This window comes from Perca flavescens, chromosome 19 (genome assembly GCF_004354835.1).
Source record: "Perca flavescens isolate YP-PL-M2 chromosome 19, PFLA_1.0, whole genome shotgun sequence".
Taxonomy (NCBI): domain Eukaryota; kingdom Metazoa; phylum Chordata; class Actinopteri; order Perciformes; family Percidae; genus Perca; species Perca flavescens.
This window is the reverse complement of record NC_041349.1, coordinates 4,180,482-4,198,334: the sequence shown is the minus strand read 5'-3', so window position 1 is coordinate 4,198,334 and position 17,853 is coordinate 4,180,482. Positions and strand designations below refer to the sequence as shown.

The window sequence follows — 17,853 nt, the reverse complement described above, 5'->3', positions numbered from 1 at the left end:
ATACCATGACTTTTATTGATTACTTTTGTTTATTATTGTTTTTCAGACCTACCTGTGGTACCAGTGCGCCCTGGAGATGATGTCATTCTGCCATGTCAGGCTGCTGATCCCTTCATCAGAGCTGTAGAGTGGACCAGAGCTGACCTAAAGACAGATAACGTCCTCTTATACAGAGATGGATACCTGGATCCAACCTACCAGCATCCAAACTTTAAGGACAGGGTGGAGCTGGTGGACAGAGATCTGAAGGACGGAGACGTGTCTTTAATTCTGAAGAATGTGAACATTAACGACACTGGAAAATACAAGTGTCGAGTTAAAACCAATGATAGTGACCCAATCATAATCATCCGTCTGCAGGTTACAGAGCCAGGTGAGTGAGTCTCTCTGCGTGAGTGTTTCTGAGTATCAGGTTGTAGCTGCAGCTCCTCTAGAGTCTCCCATGATGAGTTAGTCCCAGAGTCAGACAGAGAGAGAATCAGTTGAAATTATCTTAACATTTAGAGAATAATTTAATTTTAGTACAGTAAGAAAAGTGACAATTCTTATGAAGAAGAACTTCAATTTCAGATACAATTTATTTGATGCTGGTCACAATTTTAATTTCAGATTTCCAGAATGTTATTTTAAATATCTGTTATACATTTTGACTAGTAAATGTAAAATTAACTTAAATTAGAATTATGACAAGAAGATAAAATAAGATTACTTTATTAATCTCACACTGGGGAAATTTCTACAGCAGCTCAAAATAAATGTAAATGTAAACACATCAGAATAACAACATTAAATATACATTAAATAGACATGAGAGAAACATACAGAAAGTATTATAAGAAATAGAAAAAATTTAATTGGTTATAATAATAATAGTAGTAATAAAAAAATGTGAACACCCTTATATAAACAGATATATAGATGAGTAAGGTTGTTTTTGTTGTTGTTGTTCAGGAGAAACAGAAATCTACAAATCATTTGTGGATGTCTGATTTTTTTTTTTTTTTATTGAAAGCCTTAATGACAAAAAGTGACGTCATTTGTCCGAGGAAGAATGACGATATGTTCTTTTTGAATAAGAAGAATTGAAATACGAATATCTGCAATAAATATCCAGTATAGCTACTAAATGCTAAAACAGCTTGCCTGTGACATATTGTGTTGTGATTGGTGGATTTAAACAATAGGAAACAGATGTTTTAAACCACCGTGGTGCTCCAGTCAAACACACATATATAACAGTTTTATATCAATGAGAGCAGTGAAGTTAAAACACAAGCAGCAACATATTTCGTACAGCAGAGGCCTGTACTACGAAGCAGGATTTGACGTTAACGAGCTAACTTCAGGCTCAACCCAGAATTTTCTGTACTACGAAGGTGGATTAGTTGTTATCGGGTTCAATCACCGTGGTAACTCATGCTGATCACCTAACCTGGTCGGGAGGTTAAGTTGAAGATCAGAGATCAACCGGTGTTAAAGCACCTCCTACTGACCAATCAATACTCGATTGATAACGGCTTCACCGTTCTTAAAGAAGATCAGGCGGAGCTCGGTGCAGAGAGAGAGAGAGAGAGAGAGAAAGAAAGAGAGAAAGAATTGAAAAAGAAAAAAGGTTATTCCTGTCGAGAGAGAAAGAGAGAGAGAGAGAGAGAGAGAGAGAGAGAGAGAGAGAGAGAGAGAGAGAGAGAGAGAGAGAGAGAGAGAGAGAGAGAGAGAGAGAGGTGCGCTCATAAAAGTTAAAACATTTAGAGACCAACAACCCCGTTATCATTCCCTGATGGGTATGGGAAATATATAGATTTTAATGGGAGGGAATTACATACTGTTGAGCCGTATGTCGCCAATGCGCACATCGGTTTGAATTATGTTTTTATATTTTTTATTTAGTCTCACAATCACGTCCCACTGCCACTGCCTACTGTGATTTAAACATCTACAGCGTCGGGTATTTTATTATTTTTTTGCCAGCTTTCCTTCCTGTTTTAGGAAGCAGCGACTGTATTGCATTTTACCTGTAAAACTGTGTCTGTGTTCTTCATATTTATGGAGAATTATAATTTGCTCTTCTTATATATAGCATGCGGCTCTGGTAGATGTTTGTGATTGGTTGTGGTGCGCAAACACCACCTCTTTGATGTGAACGCGTGCGCTGCTGGATTGGGAAACCGAGAGTTGACTGAACTAGTTGATAACCAGCGTCGTAGCACAGGTTATGTGGGACCGGGGTTGTTAGGTTTGGTGAAGCCGGATTACTGAAAGAAATCCAGGACATGTTGATCTTGCTTCGTAGTACAGGCCTCTGGACACCTGGGGCCTGTTGCACAAAATTAGAATGAAGAAATCCAGGATAACTGAAAAGGCGCAGCTTGACTTAGTGTGATCCGCTCATGTCGGTTTAAGTTAAGTTTTTCAGAAAACACAAAAAATAAAACGGCCTAAGTCACATGCTTGACATAGGCAATTTTACTAAAGGTGTAGAATCACATGACCTGTTCAACTGAGGATGTAGGCAATTTTACCAGAGGTGGCCAGCACCATGAGGAGATGATTTAGGCAAAAAAATCATTTTTGTTAAAAAATCACTTAGGCAATTATTTTAGGAAGGTGACGATATGCAAAAAGGGAAATATGGATGGTGTTATCAAACAGAGAGAAAAAGCCCAACAGTCAATAGCGGACCGACTGAATGCGTAAGGATTTTAAAAAATCACTCCACATTTATCCAAAGTTGTACATTCTGTTTAAATTTCTGGTAACACTTTATAATAACCATCATTAATAGATGGTAAATTGATAATTAAATAATCTTTAGTTAATTGTCATTTAACTGTCAGCAAACAGTCATTTTACTGTTAACAAATGATTAAATAATTAATGTTTACTAATTATTAGTAGTGCTGTTAATTAACAGTTTATTGTTACACACATTATATCCCTCATATACTATATTATGTATCTGGTAATTATCAAAAAATGTTTGTAAACCTTTCAGAAACCATTTTTAAAACATCTAGAAACATTACATAGATAGATGGACCAGATATTCCTAACACTTTTTTAAGGGTTACTAGTTGCTTTGTAAACCATCTATAAACAGTGTCTGTATGGTTATTATAAAGTTGCAGCAGATGACTATAATACCTTGTTAAATAGTTAATAAATACTTTGGAAACCATCTATATACATTAGATAGTTAATACTTTGTCAGTGGTTACTAGTTGTTTTTTAGGACGAATTTGGGAGCCTAAAGTACCAAAAGCATCTACACAGGCACTAAAATGATCAGCTTGACCAAACAAAACAAGTCTTATTATCATTAAGACAGAGAAAAGTCTGATCCAACCATATTTTGAGATCACACAAGCAGTTCAACAAAGGGTGGATAGTGTCCTTCTCATTGTTTTTTACAGGCAAATAGATTTGTACATCGTCTGCAAAACAATGAAAAGAAATGTTGTGTTTTTTTTAAGTGTCTTTGAGTAGCCTGTAAATCACTATATAAATACAATTTATTATTATCCTACTTTGCCTTAAAAGTGAGCAGAGGGAATTAATGTTCCTCTGGAAATTTACGCTAAGGACTAGGCTTAATGTCAAACCCTTATTCTTAATGCGAGAATGTTTTACAACCATATGCACAAATCTCTACAGCCTAAGCTATGTCTAATTCTAAATATCCTTCTACAATTATTTTTCATACAGAACAAACATGAATGGATACAAACTGTAAGCATATCTGTAAAACAATATAACCTATTATTATTCATGTTTTTTTCTCACTCCCAAGCTTGAAGATGACAAGTGACAGCACGAAAATAAAATGATTAAGAAGTTTTGAACACATTCTCACTCCCATCTCGTAAAATACAGATGTTTGGCTAGGTGCCATTGTGGTTGTTATTGACGCTAAAAGTCTCCTTTAGAGTCCGCTGCACGGTGTGGGAGGATCCCCCTGCCTCCACCCGCCTCTCCACGTTCCACGTTGCAAGGGGCACACTTCACGGGGACAGCAGCGGAGAAAAAGCCCATTTCCTCCGTATCATCCCACTTTATTTCAGGGTGCCAGTGCAAACATTTCTTACCATCTCAACAACTGCAATCATCATCATCATCATCATCATCTTCGTCCGCTTATCCGGTGTCGGGTCGCGGGGGGAGCAGCTCCAGCAGGGGACCCCAAACTTCCCTTTCCCGAGCAACATTAACCAGCTCCGACTGGGGGATCCCGAGGCGTTCCCAGGCCAGGTTGGAGATATAATCCCTCCACCTAGTCCTGGGTCTTCCCCGAGGCCTCCTCCCAGCTGGACGGGCCTGGAACACCTCCCTAGGGAGGCGCCCAGGGGGCATCCTTACCAGATGCCCGAACCACCTCAACTGGCTCCTTTCAACGCGAAGGAGCAGCGGCTCTACTCCGAGCTCCTCACGGATGACTGAGCTTCTCACCCTATCTCTAAGGGAGACGCCAGCCACCCTCCTGAGGAAACCCATTTCGGCCGCTTGTACCCTGGATCTCGTTCTTTCGGTCATGACCCAGCCTTCATGACCATAGGAGAGGGTAGGAACGAAAACTGACCGGTAGATCGAGAGCTTTGCATTCTGGCTCAGCTCTCTTTTAGTCACAACGGTGCGATAAATTGAATGTAATACCGCACCCGCTGCGCCGATTCTCCGACCAATCTCCCGCTCCATTGTCCCCTCACTCGCGCACAAGACACCAAGGTACTTGAACTCCTTCACTTGGGGCAAAGACTCATTCCCTACCTGGAGTAGGCACTCCATCGGTTTCCTGCTGAGAACCATGGCCTCAGATTTAGAGGTGCTGATCCTCATCCCAACCGCTTCACACTCGGCTGCGAACCGATCCAGTGAGTGCTGAAGGTCACAGGCCGATGATGCCATCAGGACCACATCATCTGCAAAGAGCAGCGATGAGATCCCCAGCCCACTGAACTGCAACCCCTCCCCACCCCGACTACGCCTTAATATCCTGTCCATAAATATTAATTCAATTCAATTCTATTTATAGTATCAAATCATAACAGAGTTATCTCGAGACACTTTACAGATAGAGTAGGTCTAGACCACACTCTATAATTTACAAAGCCCCAACAATTACAGTAATTCCCTCAAAAGCAAGCATTATAAGTGGCTATTGCGACAGTTGCGAGGAAAAACTCCCTCTCGGGAAGAAACCTCGGCAGACCCAGACTCTTGGTAGGCGGTGTCTGACGGGGCCGGTTGGGGGTGTGAAGGCGATAATAGTTGCATTGAAGATAGTGGAACAGTGACTTTGAAGGTAGTCGTTGTAGTTCATGTCACAGCAGGATGTTGCAGGATGAAAAACAGGACTGGTGACAAAGCGCAGCCCTGGCGGAGGCCAACCCTCACCTGAAACGAGTCAGACTTACTGCTGAGAACCCGGACACAGCTCTCACTTTGGTCGTACAGAGATTGGATGGCCCTGAGAAGAGACCCCCTCACCCCATACTCCCGCAGCACCTCCCACAGTATCTCCCGGGGGACCCGGTCATACGCCTTTTCCAGATCCACAAAACACATGTAGACCGGATGGGCATACTCCCAGGCTCCCTCCAGGATCCTTGCGAGAGTGAAGAGCTGGTCCGTTGTTCCACGACCAGGACGGAATCCGCATTGTTCCTCTTCAACCCGAGGTTCGGCTATCGGCCGAACCCTCCTTTCCAGCACCTTGGAGTAGACTTTACCAGGGAGGCTGAGAAGTGTGATACCCCTGTAATTGGCACACACCCTCTGGTCCCCCTTTTTAAAAAGGGGAACCACCACCCCAGTCTGCCACTCCTTTGGCACTGTCCCAGACTTCCACACAATGTTGAAGAGCCGTGTCAACCAGGACAGCCCCTCCACACCCAGAGCCTTGAGCATTTCTGGACCGATCTCATCAATCCCAGGGGCTTTGCCACTGTGGAGTTGTTTGACTACATCAGTGACCTCCACCTGGGAAATTGACAACGATCCCCCATCATCCTCCAGCTCTGCCTCTAACATAGAGGGCGTATTAGTCAGATTCAGGAGTTCCTCAAAGTGCTCCTTCCACAGCCCTATTACCTCCTCAGTTGAGGTCAACAGTGTCCCATCCTTACTGTACACAGCTTGGATGGTTCCCTGCTTCCCCCTCCCGAGGTGGCGAACGGTTTTCCAGAAGCACCTTGGTGCCGACCGAAAGTCCTTCTCCATGTCTTCTCCAAACTTCTCCCACACCCGCTGCTTTGCCTCTTTCACGGCAGAGGCTGCAGCCCTTCGGGCCCTTCGGTACCCTGCAACTGCGTCCGGAGTCCTCTGGGATAACATATCCCGGAAATTCAATTTCAATTCAATTTTATTTATAGTATCAAATCATAACAAGAGTTATCTCGAGACACTTTACAGATAGAGTAGGTCCAGACCACACTCTATAAATTCCAAAACCCCAACAATTACAATAATTCCCTCAAGAGCAAGCATTAGTAGTGGCAGTTGCGACAGTGGCAAGAAAAAACTCCCTATTCAAAAACTCCCTTTTAAGGAAGAAAAACTCCTTTTCAGGAAGAAACCTCAGACAGACCCGACTTTTGGTAGGCGGTGTCTGACGGGAGCGGTTGGGGGTGTGATGAACGGTGGAAAATAATAGTCAATGGTACAGTGACTTTGAAGGTAATCGTGGAAGTTCATGTCATAGCAGGACACATCGAGTCATACTGAGTAGTGCAGTCTCCAATACCGGATCCTGACTACTCTGTGTGTATGAACATCATCTCAAGGCGTTGTGGGATGTAACGTGGTACTGCAGCAAGGGTGGAGGCGGTGGAGGTGGTGGACGCAGTAGGACGCGGCCGCAGGCACAGCAGGGCGTTGCGGTGATGTAACGTGGCACTGCAGAGCATGGGTGGGTGTGGCGTACGTAAACTCCCCAGAGTTAGGTTAGTAACAGGCATTTGTTAGTAACAGGCATTCCTGGGACAGGATGCATACAAAAGGAAACAAGTGAAAACAGTGAAGAGAGAGCAGCTCAGTGTGTCATAGGAAGGATGGAACTTATGCGGCAGTCTAGAATTTAAGGGATCAGCCGGACTCAGGGCACCGCAGGGCTTGGTAGGGAGTACAGCAGGACCATGGCGACAGCTGCAACCACGATCTTGGAGCCAACGTACTCCAAGGAAATATGCTTGGTGTGAGAAAATCAAAACACAAGGACTCCGGGGAGTAGACTCCTCAGAGCCCAGTTAGTAACAAGCATCCCGTGGGACGGGATGCACACAAATGGAAAATCAGAGGAGAGAGCAGTCAAAGGAAGGAAGGAAGGAAGTCCCCTTGTAGTCTAGAACTATAACAGCATAACTAAGAGCGTAACTAAGAGAGGCAGGCAGTTTAAAGAGAGGCGCCTGTTTGGGCTTGGAACTCTCCCCATGCCGGATCGGGCATCCACTGGCCTGCCTCCCTCTACTTTTGTTATATTAGTAATCTGACGACTATGAAGAGAAGCAGGTGGGCCGGGTTAAGCAGACGCTGCTTCTCCTCCTCCCTAACTATAAGCTTTATCAAAGAGGATGGTTTTCAGTTTATTCTTAAATGCGGTGACAGTTTCTGCCCCCCGAACCCAGATTGGGAGCTGGTTCCATAGGAGAGGAGCCTGGTAGCTGAAGGCTCTGGCTCCCATTCTACTTTTGGAGACTCTAGGAACCACAAGTAACTCTGCACTCTGGGAGCGCAGTGCTCTAGTGGGACAATAAGGTACTAAGAGCTCTTCAAGATATGATGGTGCTAGACCATTTAGAGTTTTGTAGGTCAGGAGAAGGACTTTACATTCAATTCTGGATTTTACAGGAAGCCAATGCAGAGAAGCTAATACAGGAGAAATATGATCTCTTCTCTTAGTTCTTGTGAGTACATGTGCTGAAGTATTCTGGATCAGCTGGAGAGTCTTAAGGGACTTATATGAGCAACCTGACAGTAGGGAATTACAATAGTCTAGCCTGGAAGTAACCAATGCATGGACTAGTTTTTCAGCATCGTTTTGAGACAGGATATTCCTAATTTTGGCAATATTACAGAGATGAAAAAAGGCTGTTCTTGAGGTTTGTTTTAGATGGGTGTCAAAGGATATATCCTGATCAAAAATAACTCCTATGTTTCTGACAGTAGTGCTGGAGGCCAGGGCAATACCATCCAGAGTAGCTATATCTTTAGATATTGATGTTCGGAGGTGTTTAGAGAAAGTTGTCGGTCATCCAGGATTTTATATCTTTAATGCACGCCTGAAGTTTAGTTAGCTGATATGTTTCCTCTGGCTTGATTGACAAGTATAATTGGGTGTCATCCGCGTAACAATGAAAGTTAATTGAGTGCTTCCTAATAATATCACCAAGGGGTAGCATATATAAGTAGAATAGAATAGGTCCAAGCACTGAGCCTTGTGGAACGCCATGGCTAACTTTAGCGTACCTGGAGGATTTATCATTGACATTAACAAATTGAGATCGATCAGAGAAATAGGACTTAAACCAGCTTAGTGCGATTTCTTTAATGCCAACTAAGCGTTCCAGTCTCTGTAACAGGATTGTATGGTCAATAGTGTCAAATGCTGCACTAAGATCTAGTAAAACAAGTATGGAGACAAGTCCTTTTTCTGCAGCAGTTAGAACGTTGTTAGTAATTTTCACCAGTGCCGTCTCTGTGCTATGATGCTTTCTAAATCCTGATTGAAAGTCTTCAAATAAGCTATTGCTATGTAGAAAATCACATAATTGATTAGCAACCACCTTCTCAAGGATCTTGGAGAGAAAGGGAAGGTTAGATATAGGTCTATAGTTTGCTAAGACATCCGGATCAAGGGAGGGTTTTTTCAGAAGAGGTTTTATCACAGCTACTTTAAATGACTGCGGTACATAACCTGTTAATAGAGACCTATTGATCATATCTAGTAATGAAGTGTTAACCATGGGTAACACATCTTTAAGTAGCCTCGTTGGGATGGGGTCTAAGAGACAGGTAGATGGCTTAGATGAGGATACCTTTAACATTAATTTTTGGAGGTCTATAGGATAAAAGCAGTCTAAGCATATCTCGGGTCTTGTCATGCTTTCTTGTGGTCCTGTATTTAAAGGAGAACTGTTAGAGGTTGAGGGCAAAATGTGATGGACTTTATCTCTAATTGTTATAATTTTATCATTAAAGAAGCTCATGAAGTCATCACTACTCAGAGCTATAGGAATAGATGGCTCACTAGAGCTGTGGCTATCTGTCAGCCTGGCTACAGTGCTGAATAGAAACCTTGGGTTGTTCTTATTTTCTTCTATTAGTGATGAGTAATAGTCTGATCTTGCATTTCTGAGGGCCTTCCTATAGGTTTTGAGACTGTCTTGCCAATCCAAACGAGATTCTTCCAGTTTGGTGGAATGCCATTTACTTTCAAGGTTTCGCAAGATTTGTTTCAATTTGCGACTTTGGGAGTTATACCAAGGGGCTAGTTTCCTTTTCTTCATCATCTTCTTTTTGAGGGGGAGCAACATAGTCTAAAGTCGTCCGTAGGCAGGTTGTAGCACTGTCAATGAATATATCAATTTGGGAGGGACTAGGTTACATAAAGGTCCTCTGTTATATTAAGGCACGACATTGAGTTAAATGCTGTTGGAATATCTTCCTTAAATTTAGCTATGGTACTGTCAGACAGGCATCTAGTGTAGAAGCTTTTGTCTGGTTTAGTATAGTCAGGTAGTAAGAATTCAAAAGTAATTAAGGAATGGTCTGATACTACCGGATTGTGCGGAAATATTATTAAATGCTCAATTTCAATACCATATGTCCGCACAAGGTCGAGAGTGTGGCCAATACAGTGCGTTGACCTATGCTCTGACTGAAACCGATTTAATCCAGTAATGAGTTGAAAGCAGTACTAAGGCTATCATTGTCAACGTCCACATGGATATTAAAATCACCTACAATAAGTACTTTGTCTGATTTTATTACTACACATGATAAAAACTCAGAGAATTCCAATAAAAAATCAGAATACGGACCTGGGGCCCGGTAAATAAGAACGAATATAATTGGCTGTAATGTTTTTTAATTTTGGATCTTGAAGATTAAGAACAAGGCTTTCAAATGAATTATAATTTAATTTAGGTTTAGGACTGATTAGCAGGCTTGAATCGAAGATGGCTGCAACTCCCCCTCCTCGGCCTGAGCTTGTAGGGATTTGAGTATTAATATGACTGGGAGGAGTGGCTTCATTTAGACTAACATATTCTTCATAACCCAGCCAGGTTTCAGTTAGACAGAATAAATCAATTTGATTATCTGATATCAAATCGTTTACCAGTACTGCTTTAGCAGACAGAGATCTAATATTAAGTAGTCCACATCTAATTTTCTTATTTTGTTCTGTCGCTACAGAGGTTGATTTAATTCCAATTAGGTTATTAAGTATAGCCCCTCTTTTGTTTACTTTTGATTTAACTGATCTGACTCGGGGGACAGACACCGTGCTTATTAGACTATGAGTGGGCAGCTGCTCTGACGGAAGGACAGAGGGGCTCATATCACTGCACTGAAGACTCCTTCTTCAGTCGGACGGCTTCCCTGACCACCGGTGTCCACCACGGTGTTCGTGGGTTACCGCCCCTTGAGGCACCTAAGACCCTAAGACCACAGCTCCAGCAGTTCAGCAATGGAAACTTTGAACATTGTCCACTCAGGTTCAATGCCCCCAGCCTCCACAGGGATGCACGAAAAGCTCCGCCGGAGGTGTGAGTTGAAAGTCTGTCGGACAGGGGCCTCCTCCTAACGTTCCCAATTTACCCACACTACCCGTTTGGGCTTACCAGGTCTGTCCAGAGTCTTCCCCCACCCCCTGACCCAACTCACCACCAGATGGTGATCGGTTGACAGCTCTGCCCCTCTCTTCACTCGAGTGTCCAAAACATACGGCCTCAGATCAGATGAAATAATTATAAAATCGATCATTGACCTGGAGAGACCTTCGGCCTAGGGTGCTCTGGTACCAGGTACACTTATGAGCATCCCTATGTTCGAACATGGTGTTTGTTATAGACAATCCATGACTAGCACAGAAGTCCAACAACAAACAACCACTCTGGTTTAGATCAGGGAGGCCTCCCACAGGTGGTGGGCCCATGGGCTGCAATAGTAGGATAAAAATCAAACTCTTGACAGTAATAGTGACTATTACAGTAAAGTAATGTATGTTAATAAAAATAAAAAATAAAGCGGAACACATTCAGAAGACAACGGAATATCTGTTAAACACGTTTATTTCAGATCTGAGTGGCAGCTGATGTTATACATCAGACTCCAGGATTAATCTTAGCCTGGTTGTTAGCCTGCTCTGGACCAGGCTAGCTGCAAAGAATAAATCTCCATGGTTACTTGGCTGGTTTAATTCAACCCGCTTTTTTGCAACCAAGTCAAAGCTAAATTCATCCAGGATAATTGATTATCCTGGTTTTGAGCTACAGCCCCCTGGTGTCTGTTGTCCTGTGTTGTTTTAGAGACTCTGACTGAGGAAGAGATCAGATCAGCTGTTCTAATCTAAGGAGATGCTAAGACCTGAACTATTGATTAGAAGTTGATCAGCTTCATGTGTCTCAACAACTGTTGACCTTGTGGTAATAAAGTCCTGTGTTATCTCTGCAGTTTTTACTGATTAATAACATCCATTTAGCAGTTTTACACCTGATGGAGGTCTTTAGAAATACCATTACTTTTATTGATTACTATATTTTATTATTGTTTTTCAGACCTGATTGTAGTAACAGTGCATCCTGGAGATGATGCCATTCTGCCATGTCAGGCTGCTGATTCTTCCATCATATTTGTAGAGTGGAGCAGACCTGACCTGGAGCCAGATAACATCCTCTATTACAGAAATGAAAACTGGAATACAACCTACCAGCATCCAGACTATAAGGACAGGGTGGAGCTGGTGGACAGAGATCTGAAGGACAGAGACGCGTCTTTAATTCTGAAGAATGTGAGCAGACATGACACTGAAACATACAAGTGTCTAGTTAAAACCATTCGTTCAGGACGTCCAAAGGGAGACACTGACTCTTACCAAATCAGAACCATCCGTCTGCAGGTTACAGGTGAGTGAGTCTCTCTCCGTGAGTTATTCTAGGTATCATGTTGTAGCTGCAGCTCCAATTCACCAATGTTTTCCTATGTTTTCTCTTAAATATGTTCCTAAGAAAATGTCTAAGAAAAGTCTATGTCTGATTCATGATGTGTTCTTAAACCGCAAAATTGTTCACAGTTGTGTGCTTAGGATGATGAATCCCAATGTCTGCATAAATTGAAAGCTAGTGCCCATTGCTCCTATTCAGCATAGGTAAACACCCCATTAATTCCCATAAAAGGGCATGAGCTGGCAGGGCTGTGTCATGTCCAAAAGACGTGGCAAAGATAGTGGAGGCCTCGACTCAAAAGAAAGAAAAACTTTAGTAATTCTGAAGTGGAAGCACTGCTACAAGAAGTTAACAAAAAACGAGACATCATATTTTGTACCGTTAGCAGTGGAAACTAAACAGCAAATAAAACCGATGCATGGAATGCAAGTACTCATGCAGTGAACGCTGTATCCGGAGAAGGGCGCAGAACCAATGAAGTAAAATAGAAATTGTTTGATCTGAAAGGCAACAAAAATTACTTCAAAACATAGAAAATACTCTTGGCGTATAAATAGTGTGATTAATCACTTATTATTGGATGGCAGCATTCACCGTTAACATAATTGATGTGAATTGAAGGCAAAGCAAAGCAAGTCTATTTATATAGGCTTGCACAATGCATACACAATGGCAATTCAATTCAATTTTATTAATTGTATCATGCGATTCCCTGCAATGTCCGGCTGCGTCCTGAGCGTAGCTCTACGAAGAAGAAACATAAGGACTCCGGGGAGTAAACTCCCCAGAGCTAGGTTAGTAACAAGCATTTCTGGGACAAGGATGCACACAAAAGGAAAAAATAAAAACAGAGATGAGAGAGCATCTCAGTGTGTCATAGGAAGGAAGGAACTTCCCCGGCAGTCTAGAATTATAATAGCATAACTAAGAGAGGCAGGTTAAAGAGAGGTGCGGGATCAGGCTTGAAATTCTCCCCTGCCGGATCTGGCTGTACTGGCCTGCCTCCCTCTACTCTTATTCTATTATTGATTATATGATAGATGAATCTGATGACTACGAAGAGAAGCAGGTGGGCCGGGTTAGGCAGAGGCTTCAACTCCTCCTCCATAACTATAAGCTTTATCAAAGAGGATGGTTTTCAGTTTATTCTTAAATGTGGTGACGGTGTCTGCCCCTCGAACCCAAATTGGGAGCTGGTTCCACAGGAGAGGAGCCTGATAGCTAAAGGCTCTGGCTCCCATTCTAGGTACCACAAGTAACTCTGCATTCTGGGAGTGCAGTGCTCTACTGGGACAGTAAGGTACTAAGAGCTCTTCTAGATATGATGGTGCTTGACCATTTAGCGCTTTGTAGGTCAGGAGAAGGATTTTAAAATCAATCCTGGATTTTACAGGAAGCCAATGCAGAGAAGCTAGTACAGGAGAAATATGATCTCTTTTCTTAGTTCTCGTCAGAACTTGTGCTGCAGCATTCTGGATCAGCTGGAGAGTCTTAAGGGACTTATTTGGGCATCCTGATAGTAAGGAATTACAGTAGTCCAGCCTGGAAGTAACGAATGCATGGACTAGTTTTTCAGCATTGTTTTGAGATAGGATGTTCCGAATTTGGCAATGTTACGAAAATGAAAAAGGCTGTTCTTGAGGTTTGTTTTATGTTTTAATTCAAAGTACTTTACAAATGAGCAGTACTGTGTATTTCTTAAAAAATCCAAATGGATAATTATGTGTAAAATAATCAAAATAATAAGTTACAAAATGGAGAGAAATGTTAAATTTTAAATTAGAATGGACGAAAATTGTATAGCTACTTATTTTGCGGAAAAATTTTCTGCTCTAAATAATGCGTAAGAGTGCTCTTGAGTGTGCGTAGATTCTGTTCTTACCTAAGAATAAATCCCAAATAAGAAAACATTGGTGAATGCCAGAATATTCGTGAACACTGCGTAAGTGGTGTTTAAGAACACATTTATTCCTAAGAACGTTTGGTGAATGAGGCCCAATCAGTACTGTAAGAAAAGTTACCTTAAACTTAAAGTACTTCTTACTTTCAATAAACTTTCCTCAAGTAACAAAATGACTCGATAATTGACACTTGAAAAATGTACTTAGAAAAAATTAAAAAATAAGTCATTACAATGTTTTGATCGATGATAATTTCAGATATCCAAAACTTCATTCTTCCTCTCCAGAAACAACATTTTAGATATCTGAAAACAGAATTCTTACAAAGAAGAACATTTTCAGATACAAGTTAGTTGTTGCTAGTAATAATTTTAATTTCAGATATCCAGAATATTATTTTAAATATCTGATATACATTTTAACTAGTACAAATGTAAATGTAAACACATCAGAAATATACATTAAATAGACATAAGATAAAAGTACAGAGAAAGTATTATAAGAAATAGAATTAGTAGAATTAGTTATAAAAATAATTAAAGCTGCGAGCAGCAATGAACGGGCCCTCGCGCCTCTGCGCGCGTCGGGGTTACCAGCAGACGCCGCTTATTGCGACCATGCATTCGCGCGGCACTCAGACACCACAAATCGTCAACAATGAAATGAATGAAAAAGGGCGTGGCAAAAGCGTAGGGGGCAGGTCAAACCATCACCAATTCAAAAGGAACTCTCTGCTGAGTTCAATGATACCTCACATAAGACTCTACCTTAAACGGGTCAAAAGTTATGAAAGGGGGCGTGGTTTAACCATAGGGGGCGGGTCAAACCATCACCAATTAAAAAGGAACTCTCTGCTGAGTTCAATTATACCTCACACAAGACTCTACCTTAGATGGGTAAGGCTTTATGAAAGGGGGGGTGGCTTAAGCATAGGGGGTGGGCCAAACCATCACCAATGAATAAGGAAGTCTGTGCTGAGTTCAATGATATCTCACACAAGGGTCTACATGAAACGGGTCATTAGTTATAAAAGGGAGCGTGGCTAAAGCATAGGGGGCAGGCCAAACCATCACCAATGAGGAAGGAACTCTCTGCTCAGTTCATTGATACCTCACACAAGGGTCAACCTTAAATGGTTAAAATGTTATGAAAGGGGCGTGGTTTAAGCTTAGGGGGCGGGCCAAACCATCACCAATGAAGAAGGAAATCTCTGCTGAGTTCAATGATACCTCACACAAGGGTATACCTTAAACGGTTCAAATGTTATGAAAGGGGGCGTGGCTTATGCATAGGGGGCGGGCCAAACCATCACCAATTAAAAAGGAAGTCTGTGCTGAGTTCAATGACACCTCACACAAGGGTATACCTTAAACAGTTCAAATGTTATGAAAGGGGGCGTTACCATCCGTCTGCAGGTTCCAGGTGAGGTAGTCTCTCTCAGTGAGTGTTTCTGAGTATCAGGTTGTAGCTGCAGCTCCTCTAGAGTCTCCCATGATGAGTTGGTCCCAGAGAGTCAGACAGAGAGAGAACCAGTTCAGATCATCTCAACATTTAGAGAATATTTTACTCGTGTAAAAGTACTGTAAGAAAAGTTACCTTAAACTTAAAGTACTTCTTACTTTCAATAAACTTTCCTCAAGTAACAACAAAATAACTCGATAATTAACACTTGAAAAATGTTCTTAGATAAAAGTAAAAAATTAGTCATTACAATTTTTTGATCGATGATCATTTCAAATATCTAAAACGTCATTCTTCCTCTCCAGAAACATTTTAGAAATCTGAAAACAGAATTCTTACGAACTTCAATTTCAGATACAATTTTATTATTGCTGGTCATAATTTTAATTTCAGATATCCAGAATGTTACTTTAAATATCTGAAATACATTTTGACTAGTACAAATGTAAATGTAAACACATCACAAATACACATTAAATAGACATAAGATAAAAATTTACACAAAGTATTAAAAGAAATTAGTAGAATTGGTTATAATAATAATAATAATAATAATAATAGTAACAATAAAAAAAGGAAGAATGACAATATATTCTTTTTGACTAAGAAGTATTGAAATACAGATCTCTGCAATAAATATCCAGTATAGCTATTAAATGTTAAAACTGCTTGTCTGGTACGTGTTGTGATTGGTGGAGTTAAACAATAGGAAATAGATGTTTTAAACCACCGTGGTGCTGCAGTCACACATAACAATACCATGACTTTTATTGATTACTACTATTGTTTATTGTTTTTCAGACCTGATGGAGGTAACAGTGGACCCTGGAGATGATGTCATTCTACCATGTCAGGCTGCTGGTTCCTCCATCAGAGCTGTAAAGTGGACCAGACCTGACCTGGAGCCAGACTATGTCCTCTATTACAGAGATGGACACCTGGATCCAACCTACCAGCATCCATCCTTTAAGGACAGGGTGGAGCTGGTGGACAGAGATCTGAAGGACGGAGACGCGTCTTTAATTCTGAAGAATGTGATCAGCAACGACGCTGGAACATACGAGTGTCGAGTTGAAACTGATGGTTCAACACGTCAAAACAGAGGCATTGAGCCAATCAGAATCATCCGTCTGCAGGTTCCAGGTGAGTGAGTCTCTCTCAGTGAGTTTTTCTGAGTATCAGGTTGTAGCTGCAGTTTCTAACATCAGAGAGGATGAAAGCTGCTCCACTATCCACACATCTACTGACTCATATGTTGTTTCATCTTCAGATTCCAAAGGAAACTTTCTTATATACGTTGCAGTGGCGGCAGGTGTTGGTCTGATTTTTCTAACTGTTGCAGTAGTTGGTGTCCTGATATATAAAAGATGTAATAACAGGAGATCAGAACAACCTGCTGCTGCTGCTGCTGCTGATGAAGCTTCTGCCGATCAGCTCCTCGACAACTCCCAGAGCTCTTTACAGCTGACTGGTTTCTCATGTCATGTATGTATAAAATGATTTTCATTACTTCTGTGGGTGTGAGGTCATATGCAGATTTGCTATGTGGTATTACATGGCTACCTACCAAATAAATCAATAATTTGACACAAAATGTTGATTTAAAAAGGAGTTTATTTATTTAAAAACGATTGTATTGCTTGCGCTAAAGAAAATAGTCCGTTCCATCTCTATGGTAGGAATCCTGCGTCCATAGCAACGTTAACTATGTTAACTATGCCAGATCTGCTGTCATTGCTTGAATTGGAGGACAGAAGTTGCTCCATGTTTCCCCACTTTTTGCCACAGTTGATAAATTATCCGGACATCTTTCAGCGGATTGATTGATTGATAGCTCTCCTCCAGAGTGAACAGAACTGTATCCATGGCAACACTCTGCTTTTGCATGGCAACGGTGTGTTATCCTTAGCAGCGGTCTGTTATCGAGAAATAACAGACCGCATTCTACGTTAGAATTCAACCATGCTATGTAATAATATAATATAATAAATGCATTATGGTAAAGTCCATCACTGCCTTTAGAGAACTAGAACATTTTACTTGAGTAAAAGTACTGTTGCCTGGGGCGACCTCTAGCTCACCCGGTAAGAGCGTTCACAGACTCGAGTCACCGACCTCGCCAGACTGTCCAACGGCCGATTATCGGCTTGGTGTGTCAGGGCCTACTTTTACTATGAATAAATTGTAATAAAAAACAAATTTACGCTACTTATTTGATACCTGAAAATTATGCTCAGATGAAAGATAAGTCAGTTAAAATGTTCTTTAAGAGCAGAATGAAGCAGAAAACACAGAGATGTTCAGACAATATAAACTCAGCAGCAGTACACAGA

The 17,853-nt window shown here is 41.5% G+C and overlaps 2 protein-coding genes across 2 annotated transcripts in view; both read left to right on the top strand.

Moving 5' to 3' along the window:
- The window catches only part of LOC114546128 (uncharacterized), a 19,292-nt gene extending 1,672 nt beyond the window's left edge, over positions 1-17,620 (top strand). Inside the window, exons 2-5 of the mRNA XM_028564793.1 lie at positions 47-373; positions 11,772-12,119; positions 16,322-16,663; positions 16,791-17,620. Coding sequence (XP_028420594.1) covers positions 47-373; positions 11,772-12,119; positions 16,322-16,663; positions 16,791-17,020 — 1,247 coding nt within the window. The 3' untranslated portion in view covers positions 17,021-17,620. The remainder of the gene's footprint in view (positions 1-46; positions 374-11,771; positions 12,120-16,321; positions 16,664-16,790) is intronic.
- The window catches only part of LOC114546120 (low affinity immunoglobulin gamma Fc region receptor II-like), a 1,096,214-nt gene that overhangs the window by 670,031 nt on the left and 408,330 nt on the right, over positions 1-17,853 (top strand). The gene's annotated exons all lie outside the window — the stretch shown is intronic.